This window comes from Zonotrichia leucophrys, chromosome 5 (genome assembly GCF_028769735.1).
Source record: "Zonotrichia leucophrys gambelii isolate GWCS_2022_RI chromosome 5, RI_Zleu_2.0, whole genome shotgun sequence".
In the NCBI taxonomy this organism is placed as follows: domain Eukaryota; kingdom Metazoa; phylum Chordata; class Aves; order Passeriformes; family Passerellidae; genus Zonotrichia; species Zonotrichia leucophrys.
This window is the reverse complement of record NC_088175.1, coordinates 32,416,249-32,437,462: the sequence shown is the minus strand read 5'-3', so window position 1 is coordinate 32,437,462 and position 21,214 is coordinate 32,416,249. Positions and strand designations below refer to the sequence as shown.

Sequence of the window (21,214 nt, the reverse complement as noted above, 5' to 3'; positions counted from 1 at the left end):
GCATCTGCAGGAATGAACCTGAAAATACTGGTAATCTTGTATATTTTTTAAGTTCTTTAAAGAGATTTTTAAAAACAGAAAATTAGATTTGATCACTGAAGGTCTTTATCTTCTGCAACAGAGGTTGCAATTGTCTTTTTTTCTTTATTTCGTTTACTAGATAAAAGGGAATTTGGGTGCCATCTTTCTGTAAACTCTTAGTGTGTTCTCTGTAATTCAAGTCTCTTAGTGGATAATGCAGTCAATCTCTGCTGGCAGTTTTAAAATAAGAGAATGTGTGGCATAGCCTACATCACTAATACTTTTCCAAGTTTAAACTTGTAATTAAATGTGTAGAATACTGGCTTGTAATTGCAGAATTCCATTCTTGTAGCTTAGCTTAATTTTGTAAGTGGGCTTAACTTGTGCAGAACACTTCTCCATGTACAGAGGCTCAGTCCTCTCTCTTAAGTAGAAAGTGTCTTGGAGGAAAAAAAGGTGTGTCAAGTTAACTCCTGTTCATACTTCATATCCAGCCATTCATAGAGCACTGTGTTTTGGGTTTGGAATGGGAATTGTGGTTTTACCCATGAATGCTCTTTTTAAATATGTAAGGATTGCCAAATGAAGATACAAATTTTATAAGAGAAGATAACTATTCCATGGTATCACAAGTTAGACTAAATGAAACTCTTTGAGCCAACTTCAAGAAACAAGAAAATTTCTAACACAAAGTTAGCCCAGTGGTTAACCATGGTCATTCTTAATTCTTTAGAACACTATGCATGGTTTTAAAGTCTGTTAAATATTGTGATGAGTAAGCCATTGTATCCTTTGTATTTCCCTTCAGTATAACCTGGGGAATAAGCTACTTCAGGATATCAGTGAAGTTATTTTCCTTTTGAAAAACATAACAGCAAAGGAAAAGTATTAGGTGTAAATTCCTAAAAATTACCTTAGTACTTAATAGGCTAAAGAATACTTATATTGAATTTTTGATAGCATTCTTGCATGGATTAGTGGAGGAAATTATTGGTGTGACTACAAACTATGTACTCCCATTGCACATGTTTTACATGGTAACAGTGAAAGAATGTCTCCCTGCAAATTCTGATTTTTTCCAAAAGGCAGCTTGCTTTTATATCTATGCATCTTTGAGGATTTCAAGATAAGATTTTATTCTTTTGACACTGTAAAGAGGAACTGTTTAAAAATGAACCTGGAAACTCTGCACCTGTATACAAACTTTTTTAGCAATAAAGCAGCACAGGCTGAGAATGCACTAAAACTGGATGTGTCATCTGTTCAGAAGACAACCCAATTACTGTACATTCCACTCCACTTCTGAGGTGTACTTGCTGTAGCTCTGTCAAAACTTAACAACTTGAGCTGAATTCTTACATGCTGGATATCTGCTTTGGGGCCAGCTGTCCCAGCAGACTTCTGACTTAAATAGCAGCTAAACAAAAATTGTTATTCCACTTCAGTCCCTTCAAGGGTTATTTTAGAGGGTAGCAGAAATTCTGCTTCTTTCATTGATTGCTTAAAAGTAACAAGGCCCCTCAGAAGACTGTTTTATGGATGTATTGTTTTGTTTGTATGGTTTATTGTTTTGGTGACTACACTTCACAAAATTTCTTTGGTTGGTGGAGGTCTTCCCAGTTTCAAAGATTACAGAAATGCAGTTTAAACATTTATCAGCTATTCTTCAGCACATACTTATTATTTATTTAAATCCATGATAGGTAATATAATTTGTGGAACCAATACTTTAATGCTTTATAACAAATGAGGACCTAAGTGAGATAAAGTGATGGGTTTTTTCTGCAAAATAATCAAAGGAAAAGAAGTAGGCCTAGGACTCACATAATAATGGCAGTGATTCGGACTATATGAATTTCTAAGTTTCAGCTTTTATTTAAGAAGTTTCCTTCTTCACAACTTTAAATATAGTACAAAAATGTAACTGACAGTTTTCTTTTAGGGATCAGCACTAATGAAGCAAAACAATTTAGCATTATTCATAGTACAGACATAAAATAACAAGAACCAGTCTTAATGCAGAAACTAGAATGAAAGGGCAAAAGCAAACAGTCCCATTATCAATCACATTTCTTAGACTCATGCAACAACAACAGAAGCAGTAAGGAAGTATTACAGAGGTGGTATTAGAGTTCGTGAGAGTCCCTGCTCTCCTTGCAGAACGACTGTTGATACTCCATGGTTTTGCTTATAACAATGAACTGAGTCCATAAGAACTGCCAAACAGAAAGCAGCACAGTGAGCATTAGGAGTAGCCTAAGTGCCAGTTGCCCACCTAAAACCTCTGAGGTGCCTTACAGTGAGTTTTGTGCCCTCTGCTCCAAGCAGTTATTTTACAAATAAGACAAAACACAGAATTGGCAGCAGCAGCAACAAGGTCTGCAACCTGCTGGTCATATACATGTTAGGAGAAGGCAATTTGCATCACTGGAATTAAGTTGATCAAGAAAATAGAATCCTCTCTAGACTACTACAGACAACTACTAAACTTTCCATAAAATTAATTATTCCTTTGGGGAAAAACATTAGCCCTTTAGGCAGGGAAGGGGAGAGGAAAAGGGACCTTAATCTTCCAAAAAACAAGAATTAGGGATATTCTGTCCCAGTAACAAAGGGTAAGTAGTGCTTTCTTATCTGTAAAATTATTTTCTAAATATTAGGAAATAAGCAGAACCAATTTTCAACAGAGAGATGCCAATGAGCCACGAGTAGGTATTTTTTATGAAACATCCTAACTGGCCACTTGAAGGCAACAGGCAGTCCTAACTTCAGGAAAGCAGTGCTTCCAGGATTGTGCAGAAGGCTGTTCCTTGGTTTCATAGTTAACATTCCAGAAAGAAACCCTCAAATCTGTTCAAGGCAGTTGCTCACAGCCTTAGCTGGCAAAATTTGACTCAGTCCTGTTCCTGGGGCTGCACTTCAGCAGGCTTGGCAGGCACATGGGTTGCCCTTTACCTGAAATTCAAAACCTTGTGTTCTGCCTCCGTGGTGCCGTCCTGACTTACGCTCTAAGAATATTGCAGCATCTGTGATGTGCTTGTCGGCTGCTTTTGCAGGCAACACACACAAGCAAATCTCAGAACTCTTCAGGAGTCCATATAGCAGTGGCTCACCCATCAGATGTAGCTAATGAGCCACTTGACCAAAATCTAGCTGCCATTAACAATGGGTCTGTATTGAAATATAGGACAAGAGCTTTAGGTTTTTAAGAATGTTCATTTGTAATGGTGGCTGTTGAATAGCATCACCTTGTTAAATATGTTTTGCACAGCTCCAGAAACCTGACTTCAGTATTTCAAAGGCTGGTTTCCCCTTGAAGTCCTTAGAAAAACCAAAGTCAGATTTACACTGCCTCAGAGAGTAACATGCTGCATTGGGTGAGCTATTCAGTCTCCCAAGCATAACTTTAGTATGTCAGACTCTCAGGTATTCCTGAAGGGATGCACTTCATCATCAGTTCTTTCCACACACAGATAAAGTGACAGATCAATACTCAGACCTGGTCTGGTGCATTATTTCTTTGTAATGACCAAACTCAGCAGAGATGCAGAAACAACTCCAGCAGTTCTTGAAAATGGGTATTAGTTGGCATTAACTCCTGCATATCCTGATAGTAGGTCATCTGGATCTGTTGAAGAGTTTTGCCATTCTGTTACATAATTATTTTGTTACATAATTATTTTATCCAGCTTCCTTGTCAATAATTCTACACGACTACTTAACTCCACAAGCTTTTCTTTCATCTAGGAAAAAAGAGAAGAGTATTAAAATCAGCAAAAAAAGTCCTAACACTGGATCTTTGAATAACCTGCACCCCACTTAAAGCGGCTGAAGAGCAGCTCACTTTCAAAGTGGGAAAATATAGAGGGGCTTGATCTCTATACTGCATGTTAAGTAGTGACAAAAACAGCACCCAGATCAGAGGGCTGCACCAAAAACTGGAGATGGATCAATGTGTACCAGAATCAGCCCTTCCAGGGACATAGTGGAAGATGAAGATGGAGTTGTTGCACTTTTACTATGATGAACCTGATCTTTGCTAGTTAACTCAAGTTTTCACACTGACAGAGACTTTCTTTGACAATATGTGGACAAACTGTTTCATGATTAGCTTAGGAATACATGTGGACATTATGTCTCAAAAAGCAAAGGCCAGATGCTTGAGCTTGTTCTAGTCAACAAGGGAACTCTCTACAGTCACGTAGTTTGTGTTTGCAATGAAGTGCTGTCATAATTTTACTTCAATCATGTATTATTACTAAATCATGTCTCAACTATAGAAGTTTTATCTAGATAAGATTTTTTTATCTTAGCCTCACTTGACCTGTGAAATCACTCTGATCTTATAGAAACTGGAAGATGACTTGGAAGAGGACAAAACTTAGAAATGTAAAAGGCCCATTACAAGAGAAACTAAAACCTAAACTCAACCCCCCCAAAAAGTAATGAACAAATTATCACATAAATACTGGATATTCTGGCTGTCTCCAACACACAATAACTTTATTTGAGCTAAGGCAGGCAATTAACTAACAACCACTAGTCAGGTTACAGGTAAGAACATCCACTTTGAACACCAAAACAGGAGGGAGGTCCTAGAATTCTCTCTGAAACTACAAATACTGCCATGGTGTTTTGATCTTACACAGACATAAAAATATGACTTTAAAAATCCCTTTCAAAAAAAAAAATCTATTTTTAAATTCTTCAACAATGACAACACAAGTCGTAATACTTAGGCCAAGTTTGCATAAATGACTTTAGGGTTTTTTTTCTTTGCAAGGTATAGAGATAAAAAGATAACAAACTTTTGCCAAAATTTAGCTAGAATTTGGTATGTTCTGCACTTCAGAGTTCTTAGAAAATGTTTCACGTCTCATGCATTGAGTCAGCTATTGTCAAATAAGGCAGCATCTTCTCAATCTTAGGCACTAAAAACCCCCACATTTGTGTCAATAGTTTTGAATTAATGTCCAAAATTACCAGCATTTTAAAAGTATTTTCTTACATTCTGCATGTGTTTCTTTAAGGTCACAGCTGGAAAATTCACCTTAGAAGCTTCTATAATCATTTGATTTTTTAAGAAGTAACTGGAAAACAAAAGGGGAAAGAAAAAAAAACCACAAGAAAAACAGTTAAAAACCTACAGTTGCACTATTTAGACAGATGATTTAAGATGGTTTTAAAGCAGATACAAATTTGCTGCCAAAAGTAGTAATTATGAAAATACTCAAAACATAACAATGGTTTTATTTTGGAATCAAGATCCTCTCATCACCTGCTGTAAGTAATTTACAGCTGCTATAGTCAAGTCCTCAACCTATCATGGAATCACTTTGATACCTTAGGTTAGCTAAATGAATCTGGAACTGAAGAGATTTCAGCATTGCACACAAGTAAATATGAAGTCTTACATTACACAAGGACACTCAAGAGGTGTAAGGCAAATCAAAGGGATTCACATCAACACAGTGATGAGCTGAACATCAAGAATATTAAAATCCCACACCAGTGTGCTCAGACAAAAGTCAAACCACTTTTGTTAGCTGTGGGCCAGTTGTACAGTAACTTAGTGAAGTAACCTGTGAAGTCACTGACCATAAGAATGCTGTGTACTCACCACATGATGCTGTCCTTGAAGAAACAGAACAAGTCCCGGAGATGTGCCAGCTCACTGCCAGAAGAATAAAGAATGAAGCCCACGGCCAAGCCACAGGACCGACAGAATAATAAATAATAAGCACTAAAAGGAGAAAGGGAAATGTTTTTAAAAAGAAGCTTTTGAAACCACAGATGCTGTATATTTGTCAGAGGACATCAAATCTTCAGTTCCCTTGGGGCAAAATCCAAGGCATAATAACACCTCCTCCTCAAAAAAGTAATATGTACAAAACCAATATCACCATAAGAAACTGGGCATGTTGTGAAAGAAGTAATCTATCTAATAAGTGAAGTTGCTATTAAGGAAGAAAATGCACATCTTACTATCACAGAACGGTTTAGAGTATTCTACTCAAACATGATTTAAGTAATAAAGCAATGCATGTGCTAGTTGTAAATTCTTTCTAATAAAATAGATTCTTACCCCATGCAGAGGGAGGGGCAAGGAAAAGTCAAAAAAAGAGCAAGTCTTATATTGAAAAAGTTCCCAGTCCTGACAGTTTGTAAAATAGCCTTTAAAAATCATTTAAACAAGCTATTGGTTCTGTAAGCCCCTAGATGACATTTCACTTCCTTCCTGTTAGACTGAGTTACCAAACCTTGCAAGAATAAGGCAGCACAAGTTTTTTATTTTCAGTATTAAGAAAAACCAACCAGCCAACAGCCACCCCTCTCCCCAAGACCAAACCAACCAAAACCCCACCAAACCAAACAAAACGCAGAGATGTTTTAAGTAAGAAACCTTTTAGGGAAGGGAACAAAGGGACCCACAAGTTAAGCTGTCTTCTACTGCTTTGCTCGAATGTTTCTCTCTACCTACAGAGGTTATAGCAGCAAAACTCTTGGATTTCAAGTGAAAACTACATCCCTACAAAAGGTTTCTCCATCCGAAGTGTGAAACAGGCACAGAAGTCACTTGGGAGTTTGCCAAGCCCCTCAGAGCCCCCGCGCACAAGCCGGAGGAGCTCCCGGCCGTGCCGGAGCCCGGCTTTGCCCGCACGATTTACCGCGGCTGCCGCTCAGGGCAGGCCCGGGGCCGGAACTACGGGAGCTACGCACCATCCCAGGAGGGCTCCCTCCAGGCCGACCTGCAGCGAGTCCTCCCAGGTCACATCGCTGGTGACTTCTGAGGAGAAAGAGAGAGACGCGCTGCAGCCGAGAGCCCCCGGACCAGTCCCCGCCCGGTCTCCGCTGCCCGCCCGACGCCCGCGCGGGGCAGCGGCGCGCCCACAGCACCCGCCGGCCCGACGAGGCACTCACTGAAGCAGATGAGGACGCGAAGCCCCGGCGGCTCCTGCCCGCACAGCTGCAGCGAGTCCCCCAGCACCGTCCAGCAGCCACGGCAGTGGAACACGGCGCACTCCTCCGGCAGCGGACCCTGCCGCCGCGGCGGCGATGCCGGCACCGCGGCCGGCGGCAAGGAAGGCGAAGGCGGCAGGGGCGGCAGGGGCGGCGACGGCGGGGGCGGGGATGGCGTCGGCGAGGCCCAGGCGGCAGCGGCCGGGGGGGGCGCCCGCTCCACCACGATGGCCCCGATGGGCTGCGGGTGCTGGAACAGCTGTCGCAGCTGCTCCCGCACCGCCATCTCCTCCCGCCAAGCGTTCGTGCGCGGGGCCCGCCCACCCGAGTATCGCGATTGGAGGGTGGTTCGCATATCTGCATTGCCATTGGTCAGTGGGCGTGTCAATCCTGACCGCCCGCGGCTATTGGGCAGCGGGCCTAACCGCGCGCGGCTTTCTCTACCGGGAAGGCCTCATGGCTCTTGAAAATAAGCAGGCGCGGCGGACCGGGCCACCATTGGCGGTTCCCGCGCTCCGCACGCTCTAGCCACGCCCCTTCTCTGGCCCAGCCAATGGGCTGGAGCAGCGGGCCAGTTCGAACGGCGGGGGCGGTGCGAGCGGTGTCGGTTGGCGCGGGCGGGCAGGGCCGCTCGGTCGGAGCTGCTGTCATGGCGCTCTCTTCGCTGCAGCCCCTGGAGGCGCTGAAATACGCCGAGCTCCAGCGCATCGCCAAGGCCGCCGGGCTGAGGGCCAACCTTCGGGTGAGGCGGGGGCGGCTGCGAGGGAGCGCTGCCCACGAAGCTCCGGGTTCTGGGGTGCCCCGTAGAGAGACCGCGTCCCCAGCCTCCCAGGGCGCACCCTCCCGGGTCTGGAGCACCGCGGGGTGCGGCGGTAGCTTCGCCCTGGGGCGCCCGGGGGCTGCGCTGCCGTCCGGGGTGCGGGCACGCACTTGGGGAGGGGGAGAGCGGGGCTCCGTTGTCCGCCGGGCATGGAGAAGGGGCGGCTGCCCCGCCCCTGCTGGCCCGGCTGCTCCCCACTCCGGTGTCCCCGGTGCGGGTACTGTGTTTATTTGCTTGGCTTTGTTTGTTTTGGTTTTTTTTTTCTAACGACTCGGAGAGGGAGGAGCAGTGACAAGAGAGCACCTTACGGGAGGAGAGGGCGGTCGCGGTTAAGGGCGCCCCAGGCTCCTGCCTGGAGCTGCGGGCGCTGTGAGGCGCGGCCCGGCTCCGCCTGCAGCGATGGCACAACTCGTAGAGCCTTAAAGGAAAGATCTTGGGTGGACAAGGCAGTTCCCTGTCCTCACAGGACTCAGAGCTCTTCTGAAAATGTTAGTTTTGGGGTACTTTCTTTGTTTTTGTGCTGACCTGCCTACTTAGGTGTGTAAGTGTCTTTCATAGCTTGAATTATCAATGGTGTATTTTCATCGTTGTTTTATTACTGTTACTGTTGAACGTATGCGAGGGTTGAAAAGAATGCTTTGCCTGTAGCATGCTCAAGGCAGAAGCAATTGCAGAAATTTGACACAATTTTAATTCAAGTTCAGCTGCGCTGTGGGGCTTAAAACAGTTTGTCTCCTTCAGTGAACAATTAACCTCCTCGACAATAGAGCAGGGGAAACCTAGTCAAGGAGATTTGCCCTTGTGCCTCTGTGGAGAATATGCTGCAGATTTACCTGTGGCCTTAGGCACTTTGTCTCATTGACTGACTCGAGCGAGTCCTTCTGGTAAGGTGCCTTATGCTGCTGGATTCGGGAAATGTTCTGCTCGCTCAGTTTATGGGATGTGGGTTGGGCCTGGGCCAGCTTCAGTGACTGAACGGACTGTTTGGTTCATGGGTTGTTTTGGTTTCTCTTCAGGCAGACAAATTATTGGAATCATTGAAGCAACACTTTGAAAGGACGAATGAAGAAAGTGAAAATATGGTAACATAATAAATCAGACCTTGCTTTTAAGAAATGTGAACCTTAATTTGTAACCCATAGAGCAGAGCATGTCCTGAAGAGTGATTTTGACCACAATGTAATAGAAACACCTTTTTCTTCTTAGTGCCCTTAGTTTTAAGTACTTATGTGCTGATAGAAATAGATATGCTAATGTTAGTTTTGAAGCGGCCTCTATGACTGAAAGCTGGTTTCCTTTCAGCTGCCAAAATTACCAATGCATTTTTCAGCATCAGTACAAACCTATTCTCTGTGAACAATGACATTTAATTTCCACTGAACAAACCTTAATTCTTGCTTGTTTGGCTCCAGACGCTATTCAGAAGCAAATACAAAAATATTTTATTTATTTTGCATGCCTAAATGAGGAGGACTAGGTACTAATTGGAAAGCAATTTGCATCTACTACAGTTTACTTTCCCTATTATGAAAGCAATATGGTTGTGCTGCTTCCTTTATTTGCCTCTTAGTGTTTTGTTTTCTTAATTTTTAAATAGTTTTCCCGTAAGCTGAATTGTTTTGTTGAGTGTGGCAATGTTTTTTATTAAAGTAATTTGTTATGTCCTTTTTCTAAAATACATCTCCCTTTAAGTGTATCCCTTAAAAATCTTTAAAGGCTTGAGGAACTGGTATAAACCTTGACAGCTTTTTAAAAATTTTCATGAGCAGGAAAGGAGCCCTGTTTTTACTGGTGAAGAGTATTCCACAAATGTACAAATATGGGAGGGTCATGACATCATGTAAGTTTTAGATTTCAAAAATAAAATATTAGATTGTTATAATTTATTAAAATGAAATGTGATAAACCAGTCATAGGAATTGATTTTACGGTCTCCAAACAATGAGCTTTGATACTTAGGGGAATCAAGATTGTGCCAGTTTTTTGATTACTGTGCTGTTATGTGGCATGCTACTGTTTATCCTTAGTATAAAATACTTTTTCAGATAATAAAATTGAAACTGTCCCTGGAGTATTTAATTCATATTTGTGTCAGATATCTTCCAGTTATAGTATTTTTCTGCTACAGGGTCCTGTAAAGAGTGCATCTGCTTCCATTAAATCGGATGAACTGAGCAATCAGGAGGAAATGTCTGATTCAGTGTGTGTCATTACAAAAAAACATGGTCAGGATAAGAAAATAACCAGAAAAAAGAGGAGCTCCCATGAGGAAACTAACAGCAGTGAAGAAAACCCAGTGCTTTCTGATGAGAAACAGGTGATTTGCTTGGCATGCTTTTGTGTGCTGTCCTCCCTTCCTCTGAGCATAATTTAAGCACACTTGATTTCTTTTCAGTCACCATTTATAGATGGTATGTGTTCATATATATGTGTGTGTGTGTGTGTTTTGACACGTAGAGAAATTGATATGCAAGCATTCTGGTACTGGTCTTTTGTATTTTGTAGCAATGGGTTTTGTCCCTTTATGCACTGTCCCATAATAAACAGACATTACTTCTAGTCACTGCTTCAAGACAATAAATTCCTCTAAGAAATATACAATTCCAAACATTTTATCTGAGTGTAAGGCTGCTAGTTCATTGTAATATTCTGAATCTTAGGCTAGCTTCAGAATTTATCTAAAATAATGCTGTTCTCTCTTTTTTGGTACAGAAAAAATTATCAGAAGTTACACAATTGCCTAAATATAATATTTTTTTGATTGTGAGGGGTTGTGTGACTTAATAAGAGAAAGTTACAGGTGAGATGAAGGTTGAATTTTTTTGAGTTACAAGGAGTAGGTAAATTAAGAACTGTGAAAGACTTGCTGAGGTAGAGGACGGGAATGAGAAAATGAGGAGTATTACTCTTTTAGTGTTAGAGAATTGTACAGTATGCAAAAATACAGCAGTAAACAGTAACATCCCCAGTGAATTTAATCTTATGAATCATGAATTTTAATCCATAAAGGCAATTTTATACTAAAATGTGAGAGCTATGCAGGCCAAAGCTTTCTAATATATCTTAAGGTTGTGAAGTAACAGGGTAAGTATTTCACAGGTTAACACAGTTTGAATTTCAGAAAATCTCTTGCTGAATCTCTCAGTCAAAGAAGACTCAGCTGTGAGGTTGGAGCCCAGTGCTTTAGGCTTTATCCAGTCTGATGCTGAAAACCCTTGAGGATGAAGGCTGTGCACCTCTCTGGGCAATCTGTTCCACTGGCTCACTGCTCTCAGAACAACAGCCTTGCTTTATATCCAGCTGGAACAAACTGGTTAAACAAGGTATGTTTAAATTGCAGGCGCATTCTGAAATGAAAGAAAATGAAGTGCCTCAGGGGGAGCACAAAAAGGGACAGAAGATATCACAAAACAGAATCCAAATAACTGAAGAGAAAGCTATTGAGAATCCAGGGATGGGTGCTGGGCAGAAGAAACAGGCAGAGAAGGCTTCTGCTAAAGGCAGGGGAGGACAACGTAAGTAGAAAATTGGATAAAAGCAACTTCAATTTATGCTGCTCAGAATAACCAAAAGATAATTTTATTGCGTCTTCGAAGCATTGCTGTGGTGCATCTGCTGATCAGTAACTTGTTTTGGGGCTGCCAGAAGAAAATTGGTCTGGTTTGAGTTTGTGTTACTTGTTTAACATTGTAACACAAATCCACAGATTCTGCAGTGTAGGAATTTTGCTGGCTTTGACTTCAGAACTCTTGTTTTAGTGAAGGAGTCTTCAGAGAGATGAGCGTATTTGAGTTTTACACTTCCAAAAGGATCAATGCCTTTTGGAATACCCTTGAGGTGGTGTTTGGCCTCTAGGAGGTGGCAAGAAAGAGAGGACTTGCTTTGTTATGGTCCATTTATCTTTTTCTACAGATGAACAGTTTTATCTTTTGCTTTCCAGGAGTAAAATCAGCAGAAAACATAGAATCCTTTACCATTTGTTTGAACTACCTAAGACTATCTGAATGTATTCTACTGGATCACTTTTTCATCTGGTGGTGTCTTTAGTCCTTCAAACATGATGCCACTGAAAATATTAATTAATTTATCCCCCCCTGCTTTGTGTATGCAGCTGACATGAAGAAATTAGTTTGTCCACCTAATCTGATAATTTCTTGATATTGAGGGGTCTTCAAGTAAGATACACTTCTGCATTTGCTCTGTTAGGCTCAGTGTATGTAGTCTGTAAGTTTGTTATGGATATTATTCTTGTTCCATAGAATTTATAAGGACAGTCTTATGGGAGACCACCAATAATTTTGAACTAGCTCAGAAATGAGGTTTTTCTATGAACTAAAATGATTTTCTTTGTTTTTAAAAACAAAAGCAATAGGATATGAGGGGACATCACTCATCTTGACAGTTGGTACAGTGCTCATCTCTTCCTGTAGCTATAGTAACAAGTCTGCATTTAATATCAAATTGATTTTTTAACTGCACGCCGTTATTTGTTTCCAATAAGGACTTCTTTCAATATATTGTAGTCATCTAAGCTTACTTTTGAGGGGATGTGAATGACCAGAAATACAAGTGCTTGCTGTTGGTATGCAAAAGCTGAACCTGATGTAAAGTTGTTACCTGTTTTTTTTTTTTTTAAGAAAATTAATCATTAAAATGTGAACGTGAGCATATTACTACACCTGAGAACAGAGATGACAAAAATAGCTTGGACTTTGTATGTAAATAAGGCAGTGGCAGAAAAGTTGGTCAAAAGGTATTTCTTCTTTAGTATCAACATTTAAAAAACAGACCAAGGCTCATGAGTTTAAAGTTTTTGTTTACTGCAAGCACAGGTCTCTTGTAAACTTTCCCTGAAAAATATTTTGCTATCATAAGATACTAAGCTAATATGACCCGCTTTGAAGAGATAAAGTGTGTTTTGAAACAAACATTGGAACAATATTTAAAACCACTGTGATTGTTTTAAATCATTTAGGAGTCATAATGATTTTGTCTAATCTTGCTGTACCAGGTAATGCTCGTCCTGCAGGAGGGAAGATCCCTTTACATGTAGGCCGTGCAGCCAGGTCTGCAGGAGGGACAGCCACCACACCAAGTAAGACAACCTGCCATCTCTAGGAAGAGAGGTGTTTTCTCTGTCTAAAGAGAGACTTGACTTAGTTTTTTAAAACTCAGATTTCTATTTGTGCTCAATTGAAAGAATATTCTCTCTTTAAAAAGCAAGCAAGAAAAAAGACTTCCCAAATGTTACATATCAAGATACATATTCCAGCTTGTAAATTCATAGTAGTAAAAGACTGGCATGTATGTTAAAAAACTGGTTTATTGAACATTTTGGTACTTTTCCATACAAAACTTGTATTAATCATTTTGAAAGAACAGGAACACATACATGCTGTTATTCCTGCTTGTTTAGTTTTCACTTTATAAATACTATGGTTGTGCTGTACTACTATACATTAGCTCATGGTCATCACTTCTTAAAATGTGTTAAATCGTCTCAAATGTAGAAGTATTTGTTTTCTTTAACTGCAGAATTTGGGTGTTGGGTTGGATGATCTTTAAAGGCCCCTTCCAACCCAGACCATGATTCTATAATCCTCCAGGCTACCAGGTAATGGGCCATGTAGCTGGTGAAATATTCTTTTGGTCCTGTTTGGTCAGCTGTGTCTACAGCCTTTAGTCAGAGGGATGCATTGGCTTCTTTGAGGCCGTGACAACAAGTGTCACAAAATTCTCCTGTTATGTGCTAAGCTCCCTTAGCACCAAGTTATATCTGTGAATGTTCTTATTTTTTGGAACTTCTTAGACTTCAAAAAGTTGCATGAGGCTCAGTTCAAGAAAATGGAATCTATTGCTGACTACATTGAGAGGAAAAAAAAACTGAATGAAAGTTGCAGTGCAGTCAAGGTAAGAGATAACATGGGAAGATACCCACTGTTGGCATATTCAATTATTTCGAGGGCCTTTCTGTAAAAGTCCTACCAGGTCTCTTTAGATCAGTAAGTAGCTGGTCATGTGAACCTGCATTGGAATATCATAACCAATATATATAACTTATATAACAACACAAGGTTTTACATGTTAACAGTGTACAGCTGTAGAAACCAATAACTAATTTGTGGTTTTTGAGTAAAAATAATTGTCACAATTACTTTGGTGAAAGATCTCCTGGATCTTTTGTTTACAACTTTTTTAATTGCTGCAAAATTTAACCGAGGGGATAGGTTATTTTTCAAAGAGGAGGAATTAAATATTTTCTCTTTTGTGCCTGAATTATCCCATGGCTGCATATGATTCTCCTTAAAAATACATTCAATATGTGTTGTTCTCAGTTCTTGTATTTCACCCTCACATGGGTGAAAGCTGCTAACAGGGCCTCTCACAAAGTGCAGTAGAGCCTGAAAAAGTGACAGTAATACATCAATGAATGTGTGAATGAATATGGCAATGGCCATAGAATTGTTCAGGTTGGTTACTCTAGCACTGTCCATATCAAACAGTGACAATGAATGAAACACCTGAATGCTACTTTTTTTTTTAAATGGCATATATTGTACCAGTGTATACTTCAGACAAATTACTATCAGCAGGTGCTGACCAGAAAATCAAATCCCTTAAGAGCATCAGAAAAAGACACTCCATATTCTAATGTATGTGTTGTCAGGTCAATTTAATAATAAAAATACTTACATTTAATAATAAAAACACATACATTACATAAAATATGCTTTTAAAGATGAAAAAAAGGGAGAGAACTGAAGAGACCATATGCTTCTGATTCACTGTGTGTTTTCCCTTCCTCTTGGCTGCTTGGTAGATAAATTTTCATTAGAGTATGGTAACTCAGAATTTGTTTTTCCCTAGAAACAAGCCAGTGGCAAAAGATTTTTATTCAGCCCCAATGCAGAAAGAGGCAGGTTCTCCACCACCAGCACTCCTTGTAATGTCCGGCGCTCACCACGCACCTCTCTGAACGCTGCTAATCGGAGCATTTTATCCCAGAAATCTTCATTTCATCCTTCTGTACTTTCAACATCCAAAATGAATGTCAGGTAAAAAAACAAATCAAAGCTACCAGCAAGCCATTTGATGTGATACACATGAAATAATTAACACTGACTGTGAATTTACTACATTATTTCTCTTCCAAAAATGAACTATGCAAGACTAATTCTGATTACTAACTTTCAGCCTGGCTTTTTGGGTGGTTTAAGCCTCCTTGTGCTGTTACTGTCTTCATTTTTCATTTTTATGTCTGTTAGAAGAATCTCAAGTCCTAGCTTTCATTTTTCTGAAGCCAAATGATGCAAAATCAAGCAAATTATTTTACTTCTATTATTGTGTTAGGTTTTCTATTTTGCCAGGCAGCCTAGTAGTTTCTGTTTATCCTAATTAATTTTTCTGTAAATTTTTAAAATCAGAACTCTCTTCAGTATTCCAGGTGAGTCTTGCAATGGTTTTTAGATATTTTCTTCCTTCTGTCCTCTACTTCCCCTCCCCTTCAGTGTCACAGCATGGGTCCTCTTGTGATTGACTAAGCAGCCTGTTTCTAGCAGATGGGAACTGACACCAGAAGTCATGAGCAATTGCTAAATGGATGAATTCTTACTCAATGCTATTATACCTCGTCTCATTTCCTTTTAGAACATCATGTGTATGTCATCATTCCTCCACAGTAATCTAATTCTCTATTAGTGTTAATATTTCATGAAATTTATAATTTCTAATGAAAGCCTTTATTTCTACTATTTCTTTGTTGATTTCTAACTATTATACTAATTTTGACTTTATTCAGTTTTCTTAACCTTCCTCAGTGACTGAAGTTCTGATTAGATATTCTCCCTTTGCTAACAATACACAGTTGTTCACAGGCCTTGGTTCCAGTGTTCCTTGCTCTGATGACCTTCACTTTTCCACTTCTGCATGCCAAGATCATGGCTGCTGGGAATTTTTTTTTGTCCCTGACTAAAGTGTATTTTGGATTATTGTTTTTAAGTCAGATAATGGAACTTCTCATATTGCTGTCTGATAATATATATTTATGAGACTTTGGAATGCAGGTCTTCTGCTGTTTAAAGGTCAAAATCAAGATTACAAACTTAAAGGCTTTGTTTTTACTTTAAATGTCTTTTTGATTTCAATAGATAACAAATGTCAAAAATACACTGCCTCTAGTGTCCTCTTGGATGAGCTTGGATGTCTTCACTGTAGCCCTAATTGACTTCTAGCAATATGTGAACCAAAACATTACTTTCAGAAATTGCTTCCAAAATTCCATTCCACAGTTGCACTGTGGTGGTGGACCTTGCAAGCTGTACTTCATCATAAAGTTGCTTGTCCACAAAAACAGCTTTCTTCAACATTTACTCCTTGTCTTTCTAAATCTTGCAAGCTCATGTCTTATTCTCATGTGTTTTTGCAAGATCCTGAATTTTATGCATGTGCACATATGAGTAATCATAGGTGTTAATTAAAAATGTGTATATACATATATATATGTATATGGAATACATATATATATATGGAATACATATGGAATGGCTGTGTCTTGGTATGCAGGTGTCTTGGTTTGGAAAGACAGGAGTCTGCTAAAGAAGGCAGGAGCCTCCCCACTCCTCTGAATTGCTATAAATTTTAAATTAAGGGGCTCTCAGGCAAAAGTATGGGAGCAGGAAATAACAGTTCTTTAATGGGGAAAAGAAAAAAAAAAGATAAAATAAATAATACAGTACACTAGAACAACACTGACAGAGTCAGAAGCCAACGTGACACCCTGTGGGTCAGGGTGTTGGTGGCAGTCCGATTGAAAATGTGGCTGCAGACCTCCTGAAGCGTCAGGTGTGGCTCTGTTGGGGCTAAGGGGGGTCCTGTAGGGAAGGATGGATTCTTCCTCTGAAGATCCAGTGGAAGAAGAAGGCAGCTGCTGTTTCTCTGTGGAATCACATGGAGAAAGCCGTGTTGGTGTCTCCAAAAACTTCTGGATTATATCTGGGTAGCAATGCTTGGCTCCTCCCTCTGGGCTCACATCTCCCAATGGGATGTTCTAGTTCTTATCAGTCATGCAGTGCCATTCAATAGTCTGTTATCAGCAGATGTCCCCTCCGAGGGAGGTGTGAATGTGGTCACTCAGAGAGAGAGATAAAGCAAACCGCCCACTTGACAAAAGATAATCTGCCTTACAGATGGTAATTGAAAACATCTTGCATTGCAATCTTCAACAGCAGATAACTTGTGTGTTTCAAAATTGTCAGCTTCTTCCTCTTGCAGGTCTTTGAGGTCCAGCATTCTGTTAGTTGTCTTTCAGTTTTTTTTTAATTTGAATTTTAAAACTCATGAAATATGCAATGCTTTACTACAGAATCCAGGTCTAAAGTAAATCATATCTGTTGGTGAATAAATCTACTAGCTTATTGCACCCAAGTATATTTGCTTTTCAAAATAACAAGAAAGTCAGTTCTTTGTATTTTCTAGTAGTACTTACTGCTATTGACACTGGCTTGAAACTTGAAGTGTTATACCAGCAAGGTATTTTAGTACAGTTTTTGTATGAGCTGTGAACATTTTTCACAAAGTAAATATTTCTATCTGTAATAAATAATTTAATAATAATTAATATAGAAGGCAGGATCTATATTCTGGCACATTGCTTACATTCCTTGTAGGTGACCGAACTTGTCTTCATATTTCTAAAATCTTTCAGGTTCTCAGAAGCCACAAAAGATAATGAGCACAAACGCTCTCTTACCAAGACTCCATCTAGAATGTCTCCATACATGGAGGAGCTCTGCACACCTGACACTCAAAAGAGCTGCAAACTACGAAGTCAGAAGAACAGTAAGGGAAATGCAAGAAATAATGATCTGTCTGCATCAAAGGGTAAGGTGGATGGTGACTATTTGGCTCTTTCAGATCAAGACTTTTGTCTTACTGAATTACTGTACAAGTTTTTAACAATCGAATGTCACGTAGACCCAGGTTTTAATTTAATTTTCTAATTTATGACTGGTTCTTCAGAAACTGCAGTAGTTTCTTTGTTTCCTTTGTCTTCCAGCGATTTGACTAAAATGTTTAGGTGCCACAACTTAAACATATGGTACCTAGCTACCTACAGAAAAGAGGATAGAAAGTCTTCCAGACCTTTAGGGACTACATAGCAGAAGATTCAGATAGCAGATACAGGGACACTCCATCAGCACAGAAAGGAATTCCTGACACCTTCCTTCCCAGAGGTCTTGTTCTTCTTGTGTGGTTAGCATGCATCAGGCTTCTAGCTGTGCTTTAGGATAACCTGTTATCAGCCTCAGCACCCTGATAACTCAGGAAATAAAATTAAGGAAAATCAGAAGTCTTCTGATTACTAACAGTTTTTGCAGCAACACAGCTCTGCTATCCAGCCATTGGCACCCTTAGCATTACAGGGATATTTGCACAAGTCAAGAACCCTGAGCTTCCTGGTTTGCTGTATAATAATACTGATGTTTTCAAGGGGCAAGCAAAATTCCACAGTGATGTGAAGCTGATCTGTTCCAAAAGAATTCCTCTTTAACATGAAAAACCACTTGGTTCCAAATAGGCATGGAAGAAACGCAATTTGCCTTGAAGGACTAGAAAAACACACGGAGCTGTATGTGCTCTTCCAAGGTGTAATCATAGCTGAAGGGCCAGTACTCTACAACTCTTGTCCCTCCCTATTTCAAGTGAGAATTGCATTGTTTGTGCAATTCTATCTTTAGAAGTAGCAGCAGGGGCATTTAATGGCCTTGGTAATTGCAGTGTGGTCTTTCTGTGTACATTGATGCTCCTGCTACTCTAATGATGGTATCTTGGTGCCTTTTGTAGTTCTTACCCCCTTCAAGTTTGGAGCTCAACCTGCAGAACCCACAAGTGGGAAGAAGACATTTGATCTCAAAGCCAGTCTCTCTCGGCCGCTTCGGTATCAGCCGCACAAAGGTACCGTGACTGCGCAGCCCGTGTCGGTCACAGCCCTCGCCCTCAGCCGCTCCTGCGGGGCGCTGTGATACCAACAGGGAGAACAAAGTGTACAGCCTCTTTCCTGTCCCTTGTGCTTTCTCTATGGGTTCCCACACAGTCTGATATTAAATTTCTTCATAATACATGCTTCAAGCACCTCCCTACTGAAGATTAGGATTTTATGACCTAAAGCCCATAAATACAAGAATAAATATCCTTGCATTCCACTGAATAGATGCATGTACAGGAAATACAAAATATTCCTTACACAATGAGATGGGTTTTTTTAATCTCATGTGAGAAGCTGAACTTTACATGTTGAATATTACTTCTAAGTACAGTCACCTGTTTCTACTTACAGAACTACTTATAGGGAATGAAACTGATAACACAGCTTAAAGAGGCATTTCATCTTCAAAACAGCCAGTAAGAAACAGACTAGCTAGGATAAATTCATGATAGGAAGTTAAGCACACAATTAGTTACTAAACTATTAAACTAGTCTCTCTTTTTGCTCTTAAATTGTAGGACGACTAAAACCATGGGGAGAATTTAAGGAAAATGCTGTTCTCAGTAGGTCTGGTGGTATCTGTTCACACAGGAAAGATTACAAACAGCCACATCTCCAGACAAGGTTAGTACACCACTCATCTTTTTATAGATAGTGTTACTTAAAGTAATATGATGATTCATTCTTCTTATTAGGATTTAAATATAGTTTAGGAAAGAATACTTTTGTATTAAAGCCATTTTTCTTTCCAATGACTGTTGAAATTTCAAGAAGGCCAAGAAAAGGCTGCTCTGAATTTAAGATGATTTTTTTTTCCACGAACAGTATCAGTTCCAGGGTTTGGAGATTTACCTTAATCTTGGAAGAAGCTATCAATATTACCATGCTGTTGCCTCAAGTATTACACCTGTATGTCTCAGCAGATGTATTTGCCTGAATGTTTGGATTCAGTCCATAGTGGTACTCTTATCTCTGCCTATGGCAAAGGCAGCACACTGATTAAACTTGTGTTAGGCTGTGATCAGCTTCACATTCCTTTGGTTGCTAGTGTCTCTAATGAAACTTGACATGGTCTCTTTTTTCCCTCCAGGGAAGAAAGGCGTGAGATGCTGGAGCAAGACAGAAAAGAGAAAAAGGCTCGTGCTCTTGGGAAACGTAGAGGCCTGTCTGGGTGTTAGGATGAACAAGAAGTATCCAAGACTTCACTGTAACTACTGTTCCTCTCATGTAAAGGCTTGTGCTCTGTGTATGGTTCAGGTTGCTTTTAGCTAGTGGAATCCAGAAAGCAATTAATGAGACCTTGTAATGTGCTCTGAGCATAATGATGATCAACTTCTCCACTGAGAGTTCTAACCCTTGAGGGGCTTAGAACTCTCTTGTTGCTTCGTAATGTTTTCATTTAACTAATTTACTTGACTAAAAGATGTTAAAGAAGAAAATATGAGTGGAAAAAAGATGCTCGTGAAGCCTCCTTGCAACTTAGGACAGACTTGTGCATCAGAATGCACACTTGTTGTGTGCTAGAATGCAGGCTTTAGACAGCAGCAGCTTCAAAATGTTCCCCAGTGTTCAAAATGACAAGATTTGGAAGTACGTGCTTGCCCTGTTCTCCAGGTCAATCCTTAAATGCTCTAAGTTACAGCAATTATTCAGCATTTCTAATCTAATCCTATGGAATAGTAGGGAATTTCAAAGAGAAGAAAAAATATGCAAGCTCTCTGGCAAACTAATGTGTAACATAATTGTAAACTACCTTTTTGAAAAAGTCACAACTGAATTTACAAATTACCAGTTGAATGCTTTGGTACAGTTAAGGTTTTCTTCCTTTCTATGGTAAATAGCAGATGTTAAAATTCTCTTGCTTTTCACCTCTAAACCTTGGTTTTAAAAGAAGCTGTTATTTTTGCATTTAAAAAATACATAGAAAAGTTGTCTGGATTTTTTAGGGATAGAAGTAGAAAGGTAATTTAGCAGTTGTAATCTCAGCTGTTGAGCCAATAAATGTTTCACTGAATTTAGTGTCCCATCAAATATATGTTGCAGTGTCAAGAAAAAGCAAATTTTTTAATAAAGAAGACAATAAATGTTTTGTATAGGTCCTGTTTATCACTGGCTTTATCATTTAGTATACCAACTACAACTTCCTTACTCTGGTACTCATTTTGTTCACACCTGTATTTACTGCTGTGTTTTCCTGTGCCAGGTTTTCCTCACTAACTCACCTGCCCTCCCACTTCATGGAAAGATGTTAGCTCTGGTATCATCATTCTTCTACAATTAAGCAGCTAAATTCAATGCAAAATGAAAATGGTAGTACAAGATTCTGTTTCAGCTTGCTTCATTGTGGTCTCTTCCCTATAAAATACAGTACATTTAATATTTCTAAAGTACACTTAAACAAGGCCACTGTGGAGGAGGTCAGCGCTTTG

The 21,214-nt window shown here is 39.9% G+C and overlaps 2 protein-coding genes across 2 annotated transcripts; one reads left to right on the top strand and one right to left on the bottom strand.

Annotated features, from left to right (window-relative positions):
• Positions 1 to 1,362: 1,362 nt before the first annotated feature.
• OIP5 (Opa interacting protein 5) lies at positions 1,363 to 7,346 on the bottom strand. The gene is made up of 5 exons (XM_064714011.1): positions 6,943 to 7,346; positions 6,742 to 6,808; positions 5,642 to 5,764; positions 5,030 to 5,111; positions 1,363 to 3,764 (listed from the first exon to the last, which is right to left on the bottom strand). The coding sequence occupies exons 1-5, from the start codon at positions 7,334 to 7,336 to the stop codon at positions 3,690 to 3,692; spliced, it is 741 nt and encodes a 246-aa protein (XP_064570081.1). The 5' UTR covers positions 7,337 to 7,346; the 3' UTR covers positions 1,363 to 3,689.
• An 81-nt stretch (positions 7,347 to 7,427) lies between these two features.
• On the top strand, positions 7,428 to 21,214 carry NUSAP1 (nucleolar and spindle associated protein 1). Its single transcript, XM_064714006.1, has 11 exons — positions 7,428 to 7,723; positions 8,818 to 8,883; positions 9,930 to 10,118; positions 11,142 to 11,316; positions 12,813 to 12,896; positions 13,611 to 13,711; positions 14,669 to 14,856; positions 17,505 to 17,680; positions 18,644 to 18,754; positions 19,304 to 19,409; positions 19,876 to 21,214. The coding sequence occupies exons 1-11, from the start codon at positions 7,535 to 7,537 to the stop codon at positions 19,961 to 19,963; spliced, it is 1,473 nt and encodes a 490-aa protein (XP_064570076.1). The 5' UTR covers positions 7,428 to 7,534; the 3' UTR covers positions 19,964 to 21,214.